The following is a 21,565-nucleotide window of genomic DNA, read 5'->3' on the forward strand; positions in this document are numbered from 1 at the left end:
CACTTGAGAGCTGCAAACTTGCACTGTTGATCAGCAATATGCCCTCTAGGGGGCAGTTTTATCAAGATGCAGGCTTGTCTACATCTATGTGCTGTACAGTACATGTGATACTTGTGCCTACCTGAGTTGAATTTACACAGTCCTACATGTAATAGCACCAATATCACAGATACACTAAGGCTATCTCTTAAATGAGAACAAAGGTGATGTAAAGTACTCTATATACAATATGGTAATGCATTATTTGAAGTGGCCCCTCGCATTGCTAACTATATTGTCAAAATTGATTTTGACAAAAACTAAAGTCATAGTTTCAGTATTCTCTAGTTGAAGCGTACAATTCTCCTGTCTCTCTCTCTCTCTTTCTCTTCTCAATTACCCACTGACCTGCTCAATACTGTGGATAGAGAGTGTGTGAATGTGTGTGAGTGTGTGTGTATGTATCTCTGTGTGTGCTTGGTGTGTACAGGGAGTACTGCACTATTTACTTAAATGAGTAAACACAGAGAGAACAGGGAGACGCTAGTGAAGAGTGTTTAAATTCCACACACACACACACACACACACACACACACACACACACACACACACACACACACACACACACACACACACACACACACACACACACACACACACACACACACACACACACACACACACACACACACACACACACACACATTCACCCTGCTCTTTAACTGAGCAGTATAACAAACAGTCAATCATAAAAAGGAAAGTCAATTCATTACGAAGGAATACTGATGACAAGCATAATTATGTTCAAGTCAGTGTTGTCTTGTTTTGGTGGTTTTATCACCTGATGCCTGAACTAACAGCCAATGTTGCTACAACTTGTCATCTTTAGTAATTCTGTCACCCAAACTATCTGGATTAAGCATAGGCCTATGTGATAGGCTACTATCTCCTGATAGTGAGTAAAGGATAGATACACCTCTAACATATTGCAGAGTTAAATATAATGACAGCAAAGTAGATAGAGGGTTATAGGTATAATTATAACAATGGCATAGTGGATCTGTGGATTGATGGAACCTCTATTCATTCATATAGTCTAGATATCTCTTACAAAAAAATATTAACCAAAGTAGCCCTATTTCCTATGTCACACAAGAATGGTGACTGCACTGGAAGATCTAGTGACCAAATCACAAATCAGACAGTAGCAGGACTACTGAGATAGGCTATTCTGCCTCAGTTGCTGATATTAAAGACAGGACTAAGTGTTACGATTATTTGTTTGCTTAGCCTTGGAACACTCAAGATAAATAGGAAATCAAGAATGTGCTCTTTATTCACTTTAAATTGATGGCTCAGCAGACTATTAAAATGCCAATTATAGGCTACTCAATTAATGCAAATAGTGTAGCCTATGTCTAAATGCAATAACCTTTATGACTTGTAGCCTATAAATGGTTATAGGTAACATAGGGTATTTCAGTTAAGTTTACGGTCACATAGCCTCGTCACTTTCCGTGACAAAGTTGGCATATAGGCTGAATTTCACAGGTTGTGACAGGTCTTCATAGACCTGGTCCTTTCCTAGTGAGCCGACATCCTACATAATCAGAGCGAAATTGTGCGTTAACTCCACCTTCCCAAAAGAACGCCACTCGCCGGATAACTAAAGCTGACTATTTTCAGTTCACTTCGAACCTTGCTCCTCCCATTTCTATCCTCAAAAGCGCGCAGTAGACTCGGGGGTCTAAACATCAGCTCTAAACTATATCGACCCGAAGCTCTTTCTACTGTCACTCCACAGACCGGCTCGGATGTATTTTATCCCCCGTCAACTATGATAGCGAATAATCTACATTTGTAAATGGCTTCACTGCCACTTGTCAAGGGCCACGATTAACTTCCTTCGTCGACAACGTGGATAAAAAAGAAATCAGGAGTCCGCTTTGAGAAAGTAAAACCTACGGAGGGGTACAGGTTTTGAGCCGGTGAGTGCTTTTTCCACCTAACTGCAGAAAGTTGCCTAATCAATCGGCTGTTTTTGTCCGCTGATGTGGGCTATTAGCCTATTAACAGTGCATTTTATGGTGTTCTGATACTCTGAAACACGTCAGTTTCTATAGATTACTTTTTCAATAGGCTACAGCCCATCACAATTCAAGGTTTACTAACTAGAAACGGACACTCACACCAGTCTTTTACGCCTATTTTATTATCAGCAAGATGTGGGTTATTATCCGAGCCAATGACTGCGGTAATGTAGAATGTGGACAAAAATGGGGGGCAAAAATGTCTTAACATTGCAATAGCCTTAATAAATGGCAGTAGCGGATCACGCTGATCAATTCATTATTTGGTTGACATTTGTCGTATATATGTAGCCAAAGTGATATCAATGTTTACTAGGCCAAAAGGGACTGCCCTGCGCGTGTGCATTTAGCAGTCTCCGGTGTTTGTGGCAAGTGCTAGATTAGAGGACAGGCGCGGAAAAGTAGCCCAGGCCAGGGCATAACATTAAGGGGATATTCTAAAACGCTTATTGCGGCAAAAAACGCACATGGCTCAGGCTAATATCCCCCAACGGCGATCCATCATCATAAACATTTCTTTTGGACAGAACATTCCTCTCCGACAATCAAAACCGAGATCCAAAAATGATGTGTTATCTTATGTACCATTTTCTCCTCCTTCATATAGAATCATTATTGAGAAAACACTTGACGTGTCCCAAAACAGCAATCAAATTCAAGTTCATGAGAGTTGAGCGCACCAGAGCAGATGCGCAGTCTAGAATAGGCTAGGCTATCATAAATGAATGCAAAGAAAATTAAAGCAGATGAAGTGGCTACCTGAGTCGAATCCAGGATTAGGCCTACGAAGGACACCCTGAACCTGGAAAGGCTTTCAACAATATCTGTGAGCGAGGCTCAGTCTACTTTGTGTCTCTCACGAGCACCGACAGTAGGCTGGTTAGTCTGGCGCGTGCCGGAGACCCATATCAATGTGCACAGATAGATGTGCGGCTGCAAATGGTTGCATCCGTCTCTATCAACGATTTCAGATTGTGTTAGGCGTATCAGGTCACAATCATTTTGAATATATTGTAGGCTTGAGATAGTTGCAGGTCAGATGGGCTATTCCATTATTATGTTGTAATTTTAAAGAGTAGGCAACTATCTAGCTAAGCTGCTCATCAGAGGCCAGAACACAAAGGGTTGTAACCTCTTGTATTCAGCTTACCACTACTCACACACATTGTTCAAGAGCTTTGCTTTTCATAAAGTGTCCTTAATCTAATCTAATCTATTTTTCCTCTCACTGATGACAATGAATTTGTTGCTGCTCCAATCATTTGACTTGAGTTCGTTTTAGTAGGCCTACCAAGAAAACACCTGGTTACAGCAAATACAGTTTTACATAGTCCTGTGGCTTTATTAAGACAGTTGTGAAATAGAACTGTTTGCTGTTGCATTTTTGGTATCAATTCTGGCCAACAGGCTCTGGTAGCCTGGCTATACCCCCAAACAGGTGACTGAGTCAGCTGGTGGGGATAAAGGAAATGTCACTAGAGAGGTCCACTTTGTAACATTTCCAGTACATTTCATTACTGTTCATTACCTTACCATGTAACCATATAAACACCACACAGCATCCACCCACTGTCAGGTATTTGAGAGAAGATCTGCTAAAGTGAGCTTTAAGTCAGTTATCTTGGCACTTGCTAGATAACATGTGGATTGTGCTCTTTTTCCATACCAAGAGCCAAGAACACCAAGAACTTGCAGTGTTTTTGTATAATTTTGTCAAAACTACAGAGAAAACATTTTTTTCAAAATCATTGTCATTTCAACTGCAGCATGAATGGCATACAGTATAGCATCATTCCAAATATGCAGAAGAGCGAGTAGGGTGCAAACATATCAGAGAGTGGTTAGGACATCTGAGACTGTGTGTGTATTGCAGGAGTATCCTGGTGCTCTCAGGTATTAGTGCCGATGCCATGGATTTGATGTCATTCTGGAGAGTGTAATGAGTGTTCTTTAGTGTGTGTGCATGTGTGTGCGTGTTTCAAGTACGCATTCCGACAATATTTCCTTTCTGATATCATTCTATTTGTCTATGTGGCATGCTGTTAAGTGAATGCACACGTCTTTTTGGAAATTGATTGCAGCACAGTATGTGGGAAACGGGAAATGGGGAGTATGAACCGGATTAAGAAGGGGTGAAGCTCTCTTGAATATTCTCTTAAAGAAGTGAAGAGATCATTCAGAAACTCACAAACGTCCCCCCTTTCTCATCTGCCTGTTACTCTCCTGTGAAGGCACCTTACCCTCCATACAGTAAATGTATATATATCCACAACATGTAGAGGAGGTAGTGCACACACCCCAACCTCATCTGACTTGATGTCGCTCCCCAGGTGTCTAAATGCCACATCAGTGCTTGTGTTGTGTGCTGTGTTTAGGCTTCAAAGGCATGCAGCTGTCCAGCTGAGGCAGCAGTGTGTGTGTGTTGTGGGGGGGTATCTCATCCCCTGGCCACTTCAAACCCGCCACAAGGCCATCAAACCAAATGATGCGTTCAGGAGAACCATCCAGATAAATACAGTCTCGAAATAACCAATGTCCCAGCTCTAGGCCCCCTGAAAACTGCTGCCTTGCACTCTTGCTCACTCAGACTCTAGCTGTTCAGAGAGGTTTAAAAAAAACTGTCAAGAATTGTAGAATCTGCAAACATTAACAATACATTCAAGTTTGTTGTATAGATTTAATTTATTGTAGGTAACCCTCTCCTGAACCAGTCACACAATCCTAAACTGACTAGTGTGCTTGTTCTTGAATTTCCCCTATAGGGGATCAATAAAGTATCTATCTATCTATCTATCTATCTATCTATCTATCTATCTATCTATCTGCTCAAAAGAACATCTCCCAGCAAGCCATCACTTCTGTCCTCAATGTTTATATTTACAATTAGGAAAAATAATGAATGTCTTGTACATGTACATGTGTCAAGCCTGAATTTGGATGTATAAACATCAGGTTCACTGTGACTTTGTCACATGCTGAAAAAAATAGTTTATATTATACCTGCAGTCTGAAAATGACAAACAACAAAGACATGCTGCTGTCTACCAAGTGAGCACACCAACGTTTGAGAGGGCCAAGGAGGGACAGAAGGAGAAAGAGAGAGGAAGAAGGGGAATGAGAGAGAGCAAGGGAAAAAAGAGAGTACGGGACAGAGGGAGAGAGCCACCACAAATTGGTGCATTTCAGCCCAACAGTAAAAAAAGAAAAGGGACTTTTAATGTAAGGTTGTAATTTCCTCCTGCCTGAGCTGTAATTAGGAAATGAGCCTTGAACCAAAGAGAGCGCCAGTCTGCATGAAGCAAATGTACATGCTTTCACACACACACACACACACACACACACACACACACACACACACACACACACACACACAGAGAGAGAGAGAGAGAGAGAGAGAGAGAGAGAGAGAGGTCTGCCCATGAACACTGTTCTACCCCTACCCGGAATCTAACAAGGTCATATTCTTCTGCAGACTCTATTAATGACTAATGAACAGAACAAATAATTTGATAAATATTAACTACTTCCTCAAATCCAACCACACATTTCTTAAAATACAATATTTAAGTTAATCAAGCTCTGGTGTGTGTGTGTGTGATGTGTGTGTGTGTGTGTGTGTGTGTGTGTGTGTGTGTGTGTGTGTGTGTGTGTGTGTGTGTGTGTGTGTGTGTGTGTGTATGTATGTATGTATGAGAGAGGGAGAGAGAGAGAGAGAGAGAGCTTTGAGATACTTCTCACATCAACCCCCCCCCCCCCCCCCAAATATTGTTCCTCTTTAACAAAAAGAGCTCTCTGCTCGGTTCAATTCACAACAGAATGATGCAAAGAGTCTGAGCCCATCTGAGCCCAATGATGCAAAGAGTCTGAGCCCATCAATAGGAGACAAATAGCATCACATGCTTCTGTTAAAGTACCTTCCAACATTTCTGGCACCTCTGCTTAAGTTGACTAAAAGCAGTTGTAAAAAAATATGTAGGCAATTTATTGTAATCTCACAATGAAAATAATGAGGAAATGTCCAACCTTAAAGGGAAGAAAAAATGTATTTAGAGAAAAAGAAAAATCGAATAAATAAATAAACCCCTGCTTGTAATACCTTCTTAAGCTTGCCTCTGCCAATAAAACAGCTTTTAATATTCTCCTTTGACCAGGGCTGTAGTACTCGAGTCCGGACTCGGACCCGAGTCCGGACTCGAGTCCGTTTTTTTATGGTCTCGGACTTGTCTCGGACTCGGCTGGTATCTGACTTGGACTTGTCTCGGTCTCGGCCACCGGTCTTGCCAAATATGGTTCTTGGTCTTGACCGAGTCCAGGCATCTTTATTATGTTATAATATTCAAGGGAAGTATGTGATATTAAGGGGAATGGTTATACTTACAAATCCTGGGTGGGTATTTAGATCAGCAAAATTAATAATAACCCAAAATTATTGTCTTTATACTGTCATGCATGCAACTTGTTTTTTTCTGTCCTGGACTCGGTCTTGACTCGGACTCGAGTCTTTTGGACTCGGCCTGTCTTGGACTTGAACCTCTTTGGACTCGGTCTTGACTTGGTCTCGACCGGTCCTGGTCTTGGACTTGTCTTGGACTCGACAAAGGTGGTCTTGACTACAGCCCTACCTTTGACACCCCATACAGTTGGAAATGACAAAGCAAGGGATCGTCCAGATCGTCCAGATTGCTAGGTCCACACTTGTGCATTCTCCTCTTTGACTCACCCCTCTGTTTTTCTATGGAGTTTAGATCAGAGGACTGAGATGGCAATGGCAGAAGCTTGATTTTGTATTCAGTAAACCATATTTGTTTTGATTTGGACGTTTGTTTTGGTTCATTGACCTGATGAATGATCCAGTCATGACCCACTTTTAGTGTCTTGGCTGATATTGACAGATTTCCTTTGAAAATGTTCAGGTTTTCCTAGGGGTTCATGATGCCATGCACCTTAGTGAGGTTCCCAAGGCCGTTGGGAATAAAAGCCCCACAATATCACAGCCCCTCCACCATAATTCTCATTAGACATGGGGTTATTTTCAGTAGTCATTCTTCTATGTACACCAAACACACCACACTAAAGTGTTTCTAGCCAAAGAGCGCACTTTCATCATTTCATCTGACTATAGGCCACACTATAGACAAAGTCACTGTACCATTATAGAACTCCTGCTGTCTACCTTGGTTATTAAATGACTGCACAGGCTTTTACCTGGCATGCCCTCTAAATAATCTATTAGCAGTAGGGTCAAATTTGACGATTTTTTACAAGATGATATCATTGTCTGTAACTCCCTAACAGTGTTTTAACTGAAAATATAGGCATTTTCAGCAAAGTACCTAGTTTGTATACATTTCCTGACTTACAAACGTCACCACACTTTCTTTTTATTTATATTTAGTGTATTCTTTTGTCTTTCCAATATTGAAAGATGACTTTATTTTCATACCTTAGTGAAAAAGAAAGTCATGAACTACTTCTAAAGGCTCACAGACACTCTAGATTTTTTCTAGAATTAGAAAATGTTTCTGTTATGTTTTGTACACATTTTTTCTAGGGGTGCCAATTAATTGTGAGCAACGTGTTTTTGTTAAAGACCTCAAGGATGGATTTTTCCTCATTGTTTTCATTGTGAGAGTACAATAAATCGCTAAAGATTATTTGTTATACCTGATTTTAGTCAACTTTACCAAACGTGCCAATAATTCTGGAGGGTACATTATGTATAAAGACATACCCATTTCTGTGTTGTTTAAGAATTGTACTTGTAGAAATATAATGAATGAGCATGACTTCATTCCTCTGTTGACTAGTGGCTCAGCCCTTGTTGATTATTTAAGTCTAAAGTCTAAAGCCCTAACATTGGGTTTTCATTGCAGAGTAATTGCACCTTTACCCGGAAATGTCCGTCCTTTTATACACAAAGTGGCAGAATGAGGGGTCCTTTTGGTGCGTTTATTATGCCGGCAGCAAAGTTGGTTTTGCCTGTGCGAATACACAGCCGAACTGGCTGATAGATTGTGACGTGACCTATACAAGCTGAGCTGAATGAAGTGTCTGTTGTCAGAACACACAAATCTGACATGAGCATTCACACATGTTTTTTTATAATCCATAAATTGTTGCGATCATTTTGAGGTTAAACCAAAAAATTGATCTTTGTTTGGATGAGTTTTAAGAAGTGAGCGTAGAATAATGGCAGCTCTTTTTTTCATTATAGTGGGATGATTTGATTCCCTGTGTAAAAGGGTATTTTATTTAGTCACCTGAGTACTTCACTGTAGTTACCTCCACATCAGGCGTATTCAACCATAGGGGGAGAGCAGTGTGTGCGTGTATGTGCTCACAAATGAAGTCGTGAGGACATACACAAAGACATACCACACTAGTGACTGCTCTCATCCCTTCATCACTCAAACATTCTCTCTTCCTCTTGCCTCATAGCAAACATCTCTCACATTCCTTCTATCGCCCAGAGAAGAGTCTGTAAAAAGACTGCCTGTGTTTTTTTTTTCTTGACATGCATTGATATTCATATGCCATTTTGTTTTGTATTATCTTCAATTTTTTAATTCACACATTTTACATCTTCAATAAAGGTGGTCATGGTACCAGAAATGTTGTCAATACCAATACCAATGAAATTACACAATTATTCTCGATAGCCAAATCAATACAGTAAAGACATTTTGATGTGTTTATGCCTAGTTACTCAATAAATTCTCAGACACTGAACTCGAAGGGATTAACTTAAGTGCTAGGTGTGTTGTATGTGTTTCCTGTTACATGGTTGATGGAAATGTTGTAATTCTTTGAGGCATTAAGAGTCACAACCATGCCACTTGTTTGCATGCTTAAGATGTGTGTGTGTGTGTGTGTGTGTGTGTGTGTGTGTGTGTGTGTGTGTGTGTGTGTGTGTGTGTGTGTGTGTGTTTGTTTCACTCATGTTTGAATGTATGCGCATGAGGCTTCAGTCTGTGTTCTCTGCATGGCTATCCTGATAATAGGGTGAGACACTAAGGAATAGTCTGTATAGACCACAGACAACGCTTTAGTGTAGCATCCTGAAATTCCTCTGATTTCAAAAGTGTGAACGTACATACAAGTGGAAACTTTGCACACACACAAACAGAAGAACAGGTAGAGCAAGTGCCATCAACCACCTCCACTGTGACTTGCAATGCTAGTTACTTAGTTACAATGACAGACTGACACACGGCTCACTGTGAAAAAAATACACATTTTAAACTTTAGTGAATAAGGTGACACTTAGTTTGTCAAAGTAAAGATCATGGCGCACACACACACACACACACACACACACACACAAATACAAAAAAAGACAACACAAAGACAGAAAGAGAGTGTTGGAGAAAGTGTGGACAGGACTAAGGGATTTCTAGATCAGCAAATCTGCTCTTAAGACTTTGCGGTAGTGTGCCATGAAATAAGCTTTCATTTATGACCCACACCGGCCATCACAACTTTCAGCTACAAACTTCACAATGGCAATCTGTCTTGTTCAATTCAGAGAAAACCTTCCCTTTTCTCAACGACTTGCACACTTTTGCATGTTTTCCCCTTTCCTTTCCTAATAGTGCACACTGCAGGGCAGAAAGGGCAGTAGGCGTGTGAGTAATGATGACTGATGACACGAGACACACTCCAGGCGTTTCAAGTTTCATTGTGCTTCAGGGAACAACAGATTCCTTCCTCCTCTGCTATTGTGCAATTGTATCCACAATTGAGTGAGCATTGTGGGTAACAGGATCCAGCTGTATATCCACCTTATATGGCAATCTTAAATATCTCCCATACATTTACTGCTACTTGATGCATGCTGCAAGATCACACACACAGTGCCTATGTACTGTTCTATTAAAATGTGGAAGTATTAAATACTCCCAAAGCTCCATTAAGCGACATACTTCTGTCTAATAACACACTGAAGCTGTAGAGCCTGCAGATGTCAGAACAATAGCTGCCCATAGCATCAGAAGTACAAAGAGATTTATCCAATCCAGTGTGCTATTGGGGTGAAGACTGTGGCACCGATTGCAGGACGCAATCTTGCAGTGAAATTCATAATGAAACTGAACTGCTGTGAATCCTAAGAATGTTTAAACAAAGGAGACATGGACTGAGAGAGACAGAGGAGGAAAGAGAAAATTACAATCCTGAGGAGCAGCCAAAGCCCCGAGCTTTAAACAAACGACGGGCTCATCACATTCATCTGACAAGTCTGTTCTCTCTCACTGTCTCTGTTTAACAGAGATGCACTTGAGTTAATACCACTGTGTTAAGTCACTCAGCACGCTGCAAAGCTGCAGGGTAATCATCTACAGATGGGTTTTGGGTCCAGACTGATAAGACATGTGTTTGTATTTGTGTGTGAGAGAAGAAAATCTAATCCATAAACTCTGGCAACTTGCTGAGGATCTATTTACAATAAAAAACAAACCTCTCATTGTCTCCACAGAGGAAGTTTCTACTTATCCTGATCAGATTTTAGTGGCACATGTATTGTAAAATCACGTTAATCGGAGGAGTTTTCAGCTTGGCCGCTATTTGCATTAGCAATTAAATGCTTTATAGCGTATAGCAGCAGCCATGTCAAAATATGGAAATAGGGAAATTGCTATTTTCAAACCACTGACAAAGTAGCCTTACACTTAGGTGGTAGTGTCCATGGGTATTGTACAGATAAACCGAAGTATTGCAGACTTTTAAAGTGAACAGAGGGGCTATAACACGGAAGGTTTCTGAAGGCAACACACACTGCCTGACTTCTGTTCTGGTACCGTCAAATCAGTGCAGTTGCACGGATCTGGCTAATTTTTACAATACAACCAAGCATCACGTTCAGTCAGATCTGCGCAGTGCTGGAAGAAGTTGAATGTGCCCACAAGAAAACAACAACTGATAGGCACATGTTATAAAATAGTTAAACCTCTCATTTTAGTATGTAAACAGCAGAACAGCATTAATGTCTATTTTGTTTAATTTATTTTGTGTTGAGTGAGAACTTTTTTTTTGTGTGTATGTATTTGTGTATATGACTAATTCAATTATTTGTGTGTATGATGACTAATACATATACACAAGAAAAACATATGTCCAAAGAATTGAAACACTAAATTGTTGTATTCTAACAATCCACAAACAAAGGCACCTCTTTCCTAAGTCACGTGGAAAGTTTGCAGACCTTAGGTTTAAGTGTGCATGTGTGTGCATGTGTGTGCGTGTGTGTGTGTGTGTGTGTGTGTGTGTGTGTGTGTGTGTTTGCGTATAAAGAGTATGAGCCTTTGATCTTTCTGCCCAAACCTGTGCTGATAATCCTACTGTAGCCACTTAAAGACTAAAAGTACATGCAAAAGCCTGTGTACATTTATGCAGACTTGTATTTACAGTTTTTTACAATCACTTAGCTACTATTTTCAGAACCTTGATGTCATTTTTCACAACTCTAGACATAAAACTCGCAACCAATGATCAAAATGGACATTTTTCAAAACTCTAACCCTTTTCTCAATTGCTTGGATACAATACACATACAACTTAGATCATTTGTTCATTCAACAAAGATCACCTGTTCAATATGATACAGCTGAACATCAAAGTACCACTATTTCAAAAGGCAATTCACACATTACATTTCAAATGAGTGTCTATTAATTTCCTTACAATGATCTAACTATCAATTGATACAACTGCTCAAAATGATAAGTAGGCTAACTGTTGCATTACTCTTAATGCATAGTTGTATGGACACAGACAAAACAATCTTCCATGTTTGCTGCAAATCATGAAATTTGCAAGATACTGTAACGAGATCCATTGTCACCAATTAGCGTGGAGCATGAACCAATTCAACTACAATATCCATGGATGTAGCCTAATATTTTACAATGTTTTATCAGACTGTCGTTTCTTTTCTATTTCATAGCTAATTATATTTGCTTTGATTCAAATAAACCTATGTTGTGATGGTACTGTAGTGTTTTGCATCAATATATTGCAAACTTTGTTCAATGATTCCACTGTGTCTGTAGTCTCTCTACTACTGCAGTACTTTTACAGAGATGTATTTACTGTGCTGACATGTAGTACCATAATGAAACCTGTATCACCTATTTTGTGTACGAACAATCACACAGTGAAACTATCGGTTGCTTGTGTGCGTGTGATCTATAGTTATGTTTCAGTGGTATTTCACAGTAAATTTGTTTTTTGAACCAATGATTGTGCAAGTACAAGATTTCTTTGAAGATGTGAATGCACAATCCAATGTTTTGAACATTAGACAGCCTGTGTTACAAATGATAACCGTTTTGAGTTTTGTATCTAGAGTTTTGAAAAATGACATCAAGGTTCTGAAAATAGTAGCAAAGTGATTGTAAAAAACTGTAAAAAGAGGCCGTTAAATGACATTGAGGGAATTTCACCTACACTTGTATATGCGTGTGTTTGTCTATGGTCTCTCTTTTTTATGCACATTTCATTTGAAGCAAAACAGCAAACCTCATGTTTGTCATGCTGAAGTTTGTTCAGGTCATTAACCTATCCACTCTCCTTCTCTCTGCTCTTCATGTGTCCTCTCCCCATAGTCTCCCCTCCCTCCTGTCCCTCATACAATCCCTCCACTATCTCTCTCTAGGTTCTGTGGGGGCAGCATGATGACATCCACCCTCTTAGTGCTGCCATCTCTTCTCCTCCTGTCCTGCTACTATGTGGATCCACTATCAACAGACTGCCCAAAAGACTGCTCCTGCCCATCTCCAGAGTCAATCTTCTGTTTCCAGCGCCGTGCCCCTATCATGCCTTCTGGAGTGCCTGAACCCACTAAAAATCTTTACGTATTTCAGAATGGTATTGAGACACTGAAACAGGATGACTTTACCATGCTCAATAATTTGGAGATGCTGGACATGAGTCAGAACAAGCTCTCGGAACTTCCTGACAGAGTATTCGTTCCATTAACCTCACTACGTAACCTGGACCTGTCTACCAATCAGATTACACACATTTCTCAGGAGAGCTTTGCTGGGCTGGAGCTTTTAGAAAGGCTTTACCTTTACAGCAACCTAATCCAAACAATTCATCCCCAGGCCTTTGATGATTTGGAGCATCTACTTGAGCTCAAGCTGCAGGGGAACCAGCTGTCGTCACTACCCTCCCTAAAGATGCCGAGTCTGCTGTTGCTGGACCTGCGCTTCAACACCCTGCCTGCCCTGGGGCCAGGTGACCTACAGACCCCTAACCTAGAATGCCTGAAGTTGGCCGGTCTGGGGTTAACAAGACTAGATGAAGAGCTGCTAGGCGGGCTATCTAACCTCCATGAGCTGGACATCTCCAGTAACAAGCTGAGCATGTTCCCTCCAGTGCTACGAGAGGCTGGGGGGTTGATTCGGCTAAGTTTGGCAGGGAACCCCATGGACCCCTTGCACCGGGAGGACTTTGAACAGTTGGGAGAGCTACAAGAGTTGGACATTAGCAACCTCAAGTTGCAGGGGTTTCCAGAGGGCTTCCAGCACCTTTTCCCCAACCTGAAACGCCTTACTGTGGCTGAAAACCCCTTCAACTGCCTTTGCACACTGGCCTGGTTTCCTGGTTGGCTACGAAGTCAGCAGGTCACCCTAGGAAGAACACAAGAGACAAGGTGCCACTTCCCACCTCTCAATGCAGGTAAGGTGCTGGAGAGACTGGAGCACAGGGACTTTGGCTGCCCTACCACCACAACCCTGACTCCTAGTACAGTGAAGACCACCACCATCCAACCTTTGATTCCCACCACTCTTCCTAGCACCACACAAGCAATTCCTAGACCAGCACCTCCTAACCCCAGCCAGACTCCCTTTACAGACAGTGACAGTAACGAGCCCCCTCCCCCTGCACCTCCTTCGCCCAGTGACGATACAAACACCAATCAGGAATTACTCCTCTGTCCTTCTAACATCTGCCTGAATGGAGGCATTTGCCTTCCAGATCAGCAGGGTCACCTGGAGTGCACCTGCCCCGCCTACACGTCTGGTAACTACTGTGAGAACGTTGATGATGATGATGATGATGATGATGATGACCACAACGCAAAGGAGGCTAATGACAATGACGTCACTCCTGAAGCAACTGTTATCCCAGCAACATCTCTAGACATCAGTCCACGCTTGGTTACCAGCACCTCTATCTTGCTGGACCTACACCGTTACATTGAGGCACGGCCCTTCATTCGTGGCATTCGGCTCACATACAGCAATCTGTCTGGCCCTGACCGCCGGCCTATGCACTTGAATGTGCCAGCCACCTACTCAGAATATACCCTGCGTGGCCTGCGCCCGAATTCCACCTACACTGTATGTGCCAGCCCACTGGGGGAGACCTCTGGCAGAGACAGCACATGTGTAGAGGCGCACACGCCAAGCCATCTGGCTACCACCACCGGAGCCCGTGTGGAAGAGCCTCAACTCACCACCATGCTGGTACCAGCCCTTGCAATCCTGCTACTCCTGGTCCTGATCGCTGTGGCAGTGGGTGTGGCTTGCTACCTTCACCAGAAGCGGGCCAAGGGCCACCTGGCTCTGGACTGTGATCCAGCTCAGCTAGAGCTTGAGGGAGTAAACGAGGGGGTGGAGAATGGGGCATTGCCACAAAAACAGGGTGAACCAGGCTCAGGCCCCCCCACCGTACTTGGACTGAATGGGGGCCTGGAGTACGAGATCCCCCTGATGCAGGAACACTGTGCTGCTAACAACAACATGGCCACTCTAACGCCCTCGTACTTCTGATCCTTAACAGGCTCTGCTGATGGTCACACCTTTAGCTGGCTGAGGACGGCATCCATTCAGGGACCAGTTAGCCACGCACATAAACAACCATACAAAGAGGAAAACGCATAAAAGAATATGTATATTTAGATCACTTCCTGTCCAATACAGTGAAGATATGGAGGGCTATTAGAAATGGGAACATTTATCCTGTCCGACCTCCAATTAAACCTCTTCTGGGGTTTGTTTCTGTGAATGTGTTGCTGGGCTGGCACTCTTTGTGGAAAGAGAGAGATGTCTCATACTGGCTTCAGCTCTATAGCAGGGGTCACATTTCACACTTCAACAGTGAGGCAAGGCAAAAAGTACAAGTGCCCTTGGGGATGAGAGGAAAATCACATTCCTTGTGTGGTGCTGATAAATCCCTGAGTCCCTGCACTAAGTACCTGTGAGTAGTGTGTATGCCATGGGGATGCTTGGTTTGGATTGGATTGCCCTCACGACTGACTGAATCTATGAGTTAAGCAGTGTTCAACTATGTACTGTAGCAGTGCATATTGCACCCCCAGTGTTGCTCCAGTCTGGAGCAGTGCTACTCTCTGTGAACAACATCTGAACTAAATCTCAAAGTCATGAAGATAACGATTCCTGCACAGCCATGATGGTAGATGCTTTTGAAGGCTGTGCCTGGCTTAAAGGCTATGTGAACTCAAATATGTGTGTGATTTTTGTTTGGTTTTTTTATTTACTGTTTGTACATTTTGTATGTCTTTTAGTTGTCTTTTTATCTATATAAGGGACTGTAACCAGCCCCTCTCACCCTTACCCCATACCCGGACCACATGTGACTTTGCAGACAAAACAGCAGATTAAATTCTTTGAAGATTAAAAACTAGTCTTGTACCACCAAGTCAATCAAGGGATCTAGCCTTATGAATGGCAGACACTCATAAGAAGCTGAGAGACTGCACAGGTTCAAAAATAAATCCCTTCTCTTTCCCTGGCCCACCCCTCCTTTTCCTTACACTCACATGGCCAGATAGCCACCAACATTAGAAAAGGCACAAGCCAAAACAGTTGACGAAAAACCCTAATCTTTTTATGTCTTTGTCCAAGTTAACGCTACTTTTTACAATAGCTGACAGCTTTACAGGGAAGCTCGTAAAAGGCACAGAAGTAGAAACCTCCTCACTTTTTTCCAGCCATTATTTACAGTGTATGATCCTTCAGCACCTCTGGTGCAAGAGCTAATTTCTAGACATCATTATCTGTCTGTTTGGGCATAAGACCCTGCTAATTCCTCACCAACAAAGTGATAAGACAGGAACAAAATATTCTGATTCTAAAATAAACACCTACAGTAGATCACTGATCTTGGAGCAGTGTAACCAATAGTTTGAGGAACACTCCCCAGATATGCTCTCCAACAATTCCAGATGCTATGCTATCCCTTGGTATTTATGATTGGTCTGATTATGCGCCTGAGCTGTTATGTGGTGTTAATCAGATGAGGAGGTTCATCAGATTGAGAGGTCCACAGAAAAAAGGAGGGAGATACTGATCTGAGACCAGCATGTACAGATACAATCCCTGCTTGATGTGTCTCATGTCTAGACAGGTAGTAGATGTAACAGTTATCCAGGGAAGACAGTAAAAGTAAAAGCTGGCAAACACACATTGATTTGTGGAGATTATTGGTCAACAGCAACACATTCATCTTCTGTGTGTCTATATTTCATTGTGATATTCATGACAGGGAAAACAACAATAACACTAATATGATATTTGGCTGTTAATAAAGAATCCAAGTGTGACGGGTGCTGATTTGACCTCTATGAGGAGCATTACTGCAGCAGCTATTTTTTTCTGTTTGTCTCTCTCTGTTGCTTGAACACACACACACACACACACACACACACACACACACACACACACACACAGCAGGTACACGCATGTGAGTATCAGAACATCACATCTGGGCTCTGTACCCTGCATCCCACACACAAGAGAATTCCTTTTCTTAAACAGTACATTAGAAACAATGTGAGCAACGGTAACTGGAACCCTGGCGCTCAAAAAAGAAGGAAGTATTGAGAATATTCTGGAATATTTTCAGTAGGATTTTAATTTCCCTGTTTGTTTAGGGAAGCTGTCTCATGTATAATGTACTTTTGGATGAAGTGTCAATAACTTTAAAATGACGGTATTATGAAAACAAAAATGCAAAGAAATGAATAATAAAAAAATAAACAAAATGCTTTTGTTGTTTCTCTCACATGCAGACACACAAACACTACCATAAAACTCTATTTAAACACGGAGTTCCTGCTTAACTGATTGGGTGATCTGTTTAGTTTGTATGTGTGCTCTGGGACAAGGGAAAAGCCAGCAATGTGAGCATGGCCTCTCATCATTACTTTTTATGAGAGCTGTTTGGGGGAAGAATATGAGGGAAGGTTATTGGATTTGTGATTAAAGTGGGATGCTTAGGGCTACATGAGAACATTTTGATTGGAAATACAACAGTAATGTAATTAGAGCATACCTCACATGCACACTGACTCCATGGTAACAGTTGATGCTACAACTGACCACCCACATCTTTTATAGGTAAACGCCTGGCAGGGATTTCCAAACACACAGAAAGTGCAAAGGCCTGCTGGCAGGATTTGAGACTTAATTCTCAGCCCTTACTTGCCAGACTGATACTTGTTGAAAAGGACAATTCAATGGTTCCCTTCTAAAATAAATCCAACAACCAATTAGTTGGTGCATACTTTTAGGAAATTTACAATATTTCACGCTAATTCTCACAACATGGTCAATACAAGTAACTACAACAAGTAATTGTGTTCTCTGTGAAGGGACAAAGCATCATCAACATGTTCACTGTTGGCATAGTGAATGTCATGATACACTCAGTGGCCATGTGCTTTACTGTAATCATTCACACCTTTCACAACTGGCTAAACTGGCTGTTCTGTGGAATTTAGCCTCACTTCCGAGGGCACGGAGACCACCGCTGTTCACCTGAATTCCTAATGCATTTAGAGTTGCTTTATTTAGGGACATGGTGAAAGCACAGAGAAAGTCAGACCTCTCCTCCATTTTCTCTTTTTTTCAGAGGAGATGGACTGAGTAAATTATGATTAGGTTTCCAGTGTTTGCAGATATGTATTTAAAATACGGTGTGTGAGAGCACGTGTGCACTTCTAAATACAAGGAGGCCTCTGTCTTCAGTGGCTGCAGCAGACCTGGTGCCTGGCATTGTTCCAAACCAATGTTGCCTCAAAGAGCCTACTGTAACCACCAGGCCTGCCCCCCATCTTTTCTCTCTCTCTCTCTCTCTCTCTCTCTCTCTCTCTCATCATACACTCTCAAATTATCAAAACATTCCGAACTAAATTACTGCTGAATAAATATTTTCTCCTTTACATTTATATTCAGTGCCTCCAGCCTTTTTTCTCCCTCGCTTTTTTAAAGTTTCTTCTCCAAACCAAAGGTTTGCCTCTGCCATGGGCAACCTGTCTTTTTTTAGACCTGGTAGCAGGACTAAAGTTTTGTCCTACGGTAAAAAAAGAATATCATATTCTCTACCCTCACCTTCAGCTATTGAATACATCCCTGAGAGGAGATGCAGCAGCATATCAAATTGTCCTCCTGCATCTTCTCACACCATTGACACCCAACTTGCATAATCCCAGACTTGCAATTACAACCATTACACATAATAACATGCTATTCCACATGTTAACCACATGGATGCTTTGACTAATGTAAATGTCTCTTTCTTGTTCACCCCTGTCACCCCCTCTCCTCCCCTCTCTTCATTCAATCTTCCATTCAGAGTTGCCTTTCAAAAGGTAGTTTTGTTCTCCCAGCATCATCTACATTCACGCAGATTTTAAATCTGTATATGCAGATTTTTTTTTTTTTTTTTAACGGACACTTGTTTTATGGATCCAAGATGCTGATAAAGTTCACTTGGAAGTAACATTTGGGATTTGTGTAATAGAATCTCTATTTGTTGCATTGACAGCCTGATGTTTATACACCACAAAGAACTTTGGCTCGTGTCCCTGTAGGCCAACTTCTGACCAAAGTGAAAAGCTTCAAGCAAACATCAGCTAGACAAGAACCTAAACATGTTTAAAACCACAAACAAAAACTCGTGTAACAATTAACTATGTCCAATGGCTTCATCACCTCAGAGAAGAGCCTATGCCCATTAATTATACCAAGCGATAGTAACTACAAGAACACCTATCACCAAGCCACAAAGAATATCTCATTCCAAGAGAGGCATAACTTGACAACTGCTACATTCCATCTGTATGCACATATAGGGACTGTTGCTGTTGTTAATATTGAAGAAAAAAGGTTTATAAAGGCTTCTCTAACCAGCTGTAAAACCCTTTCATTACAGGTTTATGAGATACTCGCTTAAGTCCAAATATGGCAGGCCAAATATCAGTCATGGTGTTTCTGAAAGATTCCTTGTGTTCCTTTGAGATAAATGCACACAGGATTGTGAACATACCCCATTGGGACTGAAAGCTGACAGCTCCTAAAAACAACCCACAGTTATTTTTCTCAATTCCGAACAGTCAGAAAATCAGCATAGCACACATTTCTGACATTATTGCAATATCTGCAGGCTTTGCAGTTTACACACACACACGCACACGCACACACACACACACACACACACACACACACACACACACACACACACACACACACACACACACACACACACACACACACACACACATACACACACACACACACACACACACACACACACACGCACACACACACACACACACACACACACACACACACACAATCACAAATACACCATTGGTTTCTTGTATGAATGTGTCTGTTTGGTCCTGGTGTTTGTGTGGACCTGTGGAAGTCGTTGTGCACCAACAGGATTTAAATGGCTATAAACTGGAAAAGAAAAACAAAACATGCAGAGCATTGCAATGTTATGGTTCTGGGCTTTGGAAGACGCGATTGTCCTATTGATTGTCCATACATGTTGGTAAGAGATAAGATTGAGGAGAATAGCAATGAAACAATAATGTCATGTCACTATAGCATAACAGATACTATAATATACAAACCATGACTCAATGTAACTGCACTGTTAGAGAAATGATGGCAGAAATAACCTAATCATCTTGTTGGTGATGTTAAAGGAACACGCCACGATTTTAGGGAACACCAACATTTTCTCATTTACATGTTGTGACTTGTAAAATTACAACACATAGGCTACAAATAGATGATTTTCTAAGCATAAACAAACTTGGAACTATGTTCTCATCGCTTCTTGGGTTAAGTGATTTGCACACAGCAGCACCTGAAAAGCTGCAGTAGCAGTGCTTCACGAGATTGAAATGTAGTTCCAAGCATGTGTGCTGTATAAATTTTACATCAAATGTATACACATTGGAAGTATGTGGAATGTGTTGGTGGAATGAGTTGCCCAGTGCTCTCCGTTCCAGCAACAGTTTTGGATCTTTTAAGAGGGGTCTTAAGGCATATTTGTTTAATATGCATTTAGTCTTTTGATCGTTTGTTATGTGTTATGGTTTGTATAATAGTATTGTTTTGTTATAATTTGTCCATTGATAGATTTAGAATTGTTTTGCTATTGTCCTTAAATTTAGCCATACCATGCCATAGTTATTGTTATTATATGATTAATTGAGTGACTTATTTGATTGCTATTCTCATTTTCATTGTTTTATTTCTCATTAGTTTAGTGCTTAAAATGATTGTTTTATTGATAATATTGCTATTCTCCCTATTTTGTAATTGTTCACTGTTAATTTAATTTGTATTGTTATTTATTTGTATGTCGCTTTGGACAAAGGCGTCTGCTAAATAACCATAACCATAACCATAACCATAACCAAGTAAACTAGTCACAACATGTAAATAGAACCACATTTGAATGCTTTTGTCATTTTTGGGAGATACGCTGGTTGGAACTACCCACCTCAATGAACTATGCTAAGCTAGGCTAACGGTAAGTGCGCTAGACTGAGTTTCTGCATGCACAGAGATGCGAAGGGTACAGTACAGTATATATTATCTTATCTAACTCTGTGGGGGAGATGGTGAATAAGCTCATTTCCCGACATGTTGACTTGTTGCTTCCATAAAGCGAGCTTGTCCTCTTGTTAAAAAGAGCCTATTATTCTAGTTTTCCTTAAAGCACTCACTTTCCATTTTGTTTTCCCCTTCACTTTATCCCTACTTCATTATTGTCCACATTTCATCTCTGTCAGTGTCTTTTTCTATCTCTCTCTTAGACTCTTTCTTTTCCCAGTGGCGTGTGGCTCAGCAAGGACCTCTCCACCGCAGAGCACAAACAAGGGCGTCCGCCGTGCTGCCTGACTGACGCCTGGGCTGCCGCCTGCCCCTCCACCCCTCCACCCTTCTGTGGGCAGCCCTAGAGGAAAGTGCAGATCAGCAGCACCACAGCCCCTTCATCAACCATCAACCACAGCAGCTTCTAAATGCAGCCATAGACAGAGACAGGGAAAGAAACAGAAACTGAGATAGAGAAGGAAAGAGAGAGAGAGAGAGAAAGAAGGAAGGAAAGAAAGAGAGAAAGAGAGAGAGAGAGAGAGATGAATGTGGGAGATATGGAGACAGGGTATGAAATGAAGAGAAGAAAAAAGACATGCTGGAGGGTGCAGACAGAGAGAGCCGAGCCGAGCT

The 21,565-nt window shown here is 41.5% G+C and overlaps 2 protein-coding genes across 2 annotated transcripts in view; one reads left to right on the plus strand and one right to left on the minus strand.

Moving 5' to 3' along the window:
* The window catches only part of coro7 (coronin 7), a 77,314-nt gene that overhangs the window by 17,105 nt on the left and 38,644 nt on the right, over positions 1-21,565 (minus strand). The gene's annotated exons all lie outside the window — the stretch shown is intronic.
* vasnb (vasorin b) lies at positions 1,686-17,089 on the plus strand. The gene is made up of 2 exons (XM_062532952.1): positions 1,686-1,967; positions 12,671-17,089. Exon 2 carries the CDS (start codon positions 12,737-12,739, stop codon positions 14,843-14,845), a length of 2,109 nt encoding a protein of 702 aa, XP_062388936.1. The 5' UTR covers positions 1,686-1,967; positions 12,671-12,736; the 3' UTR covers positions 14,846-17,089.

Source organism: Sardina pilchardus, chromosome 3, assembly GCF_963854185.1.
Source record: "Sardina pilchardus chromosome 3, fSarPil1.1, whole genome shotgun sequence".
NCBI lineage: Eukaryota > Metazoa > Chordata > Actinopteri > Clupeiformes > Clupeidae > Sardina > Sardina pilchardus.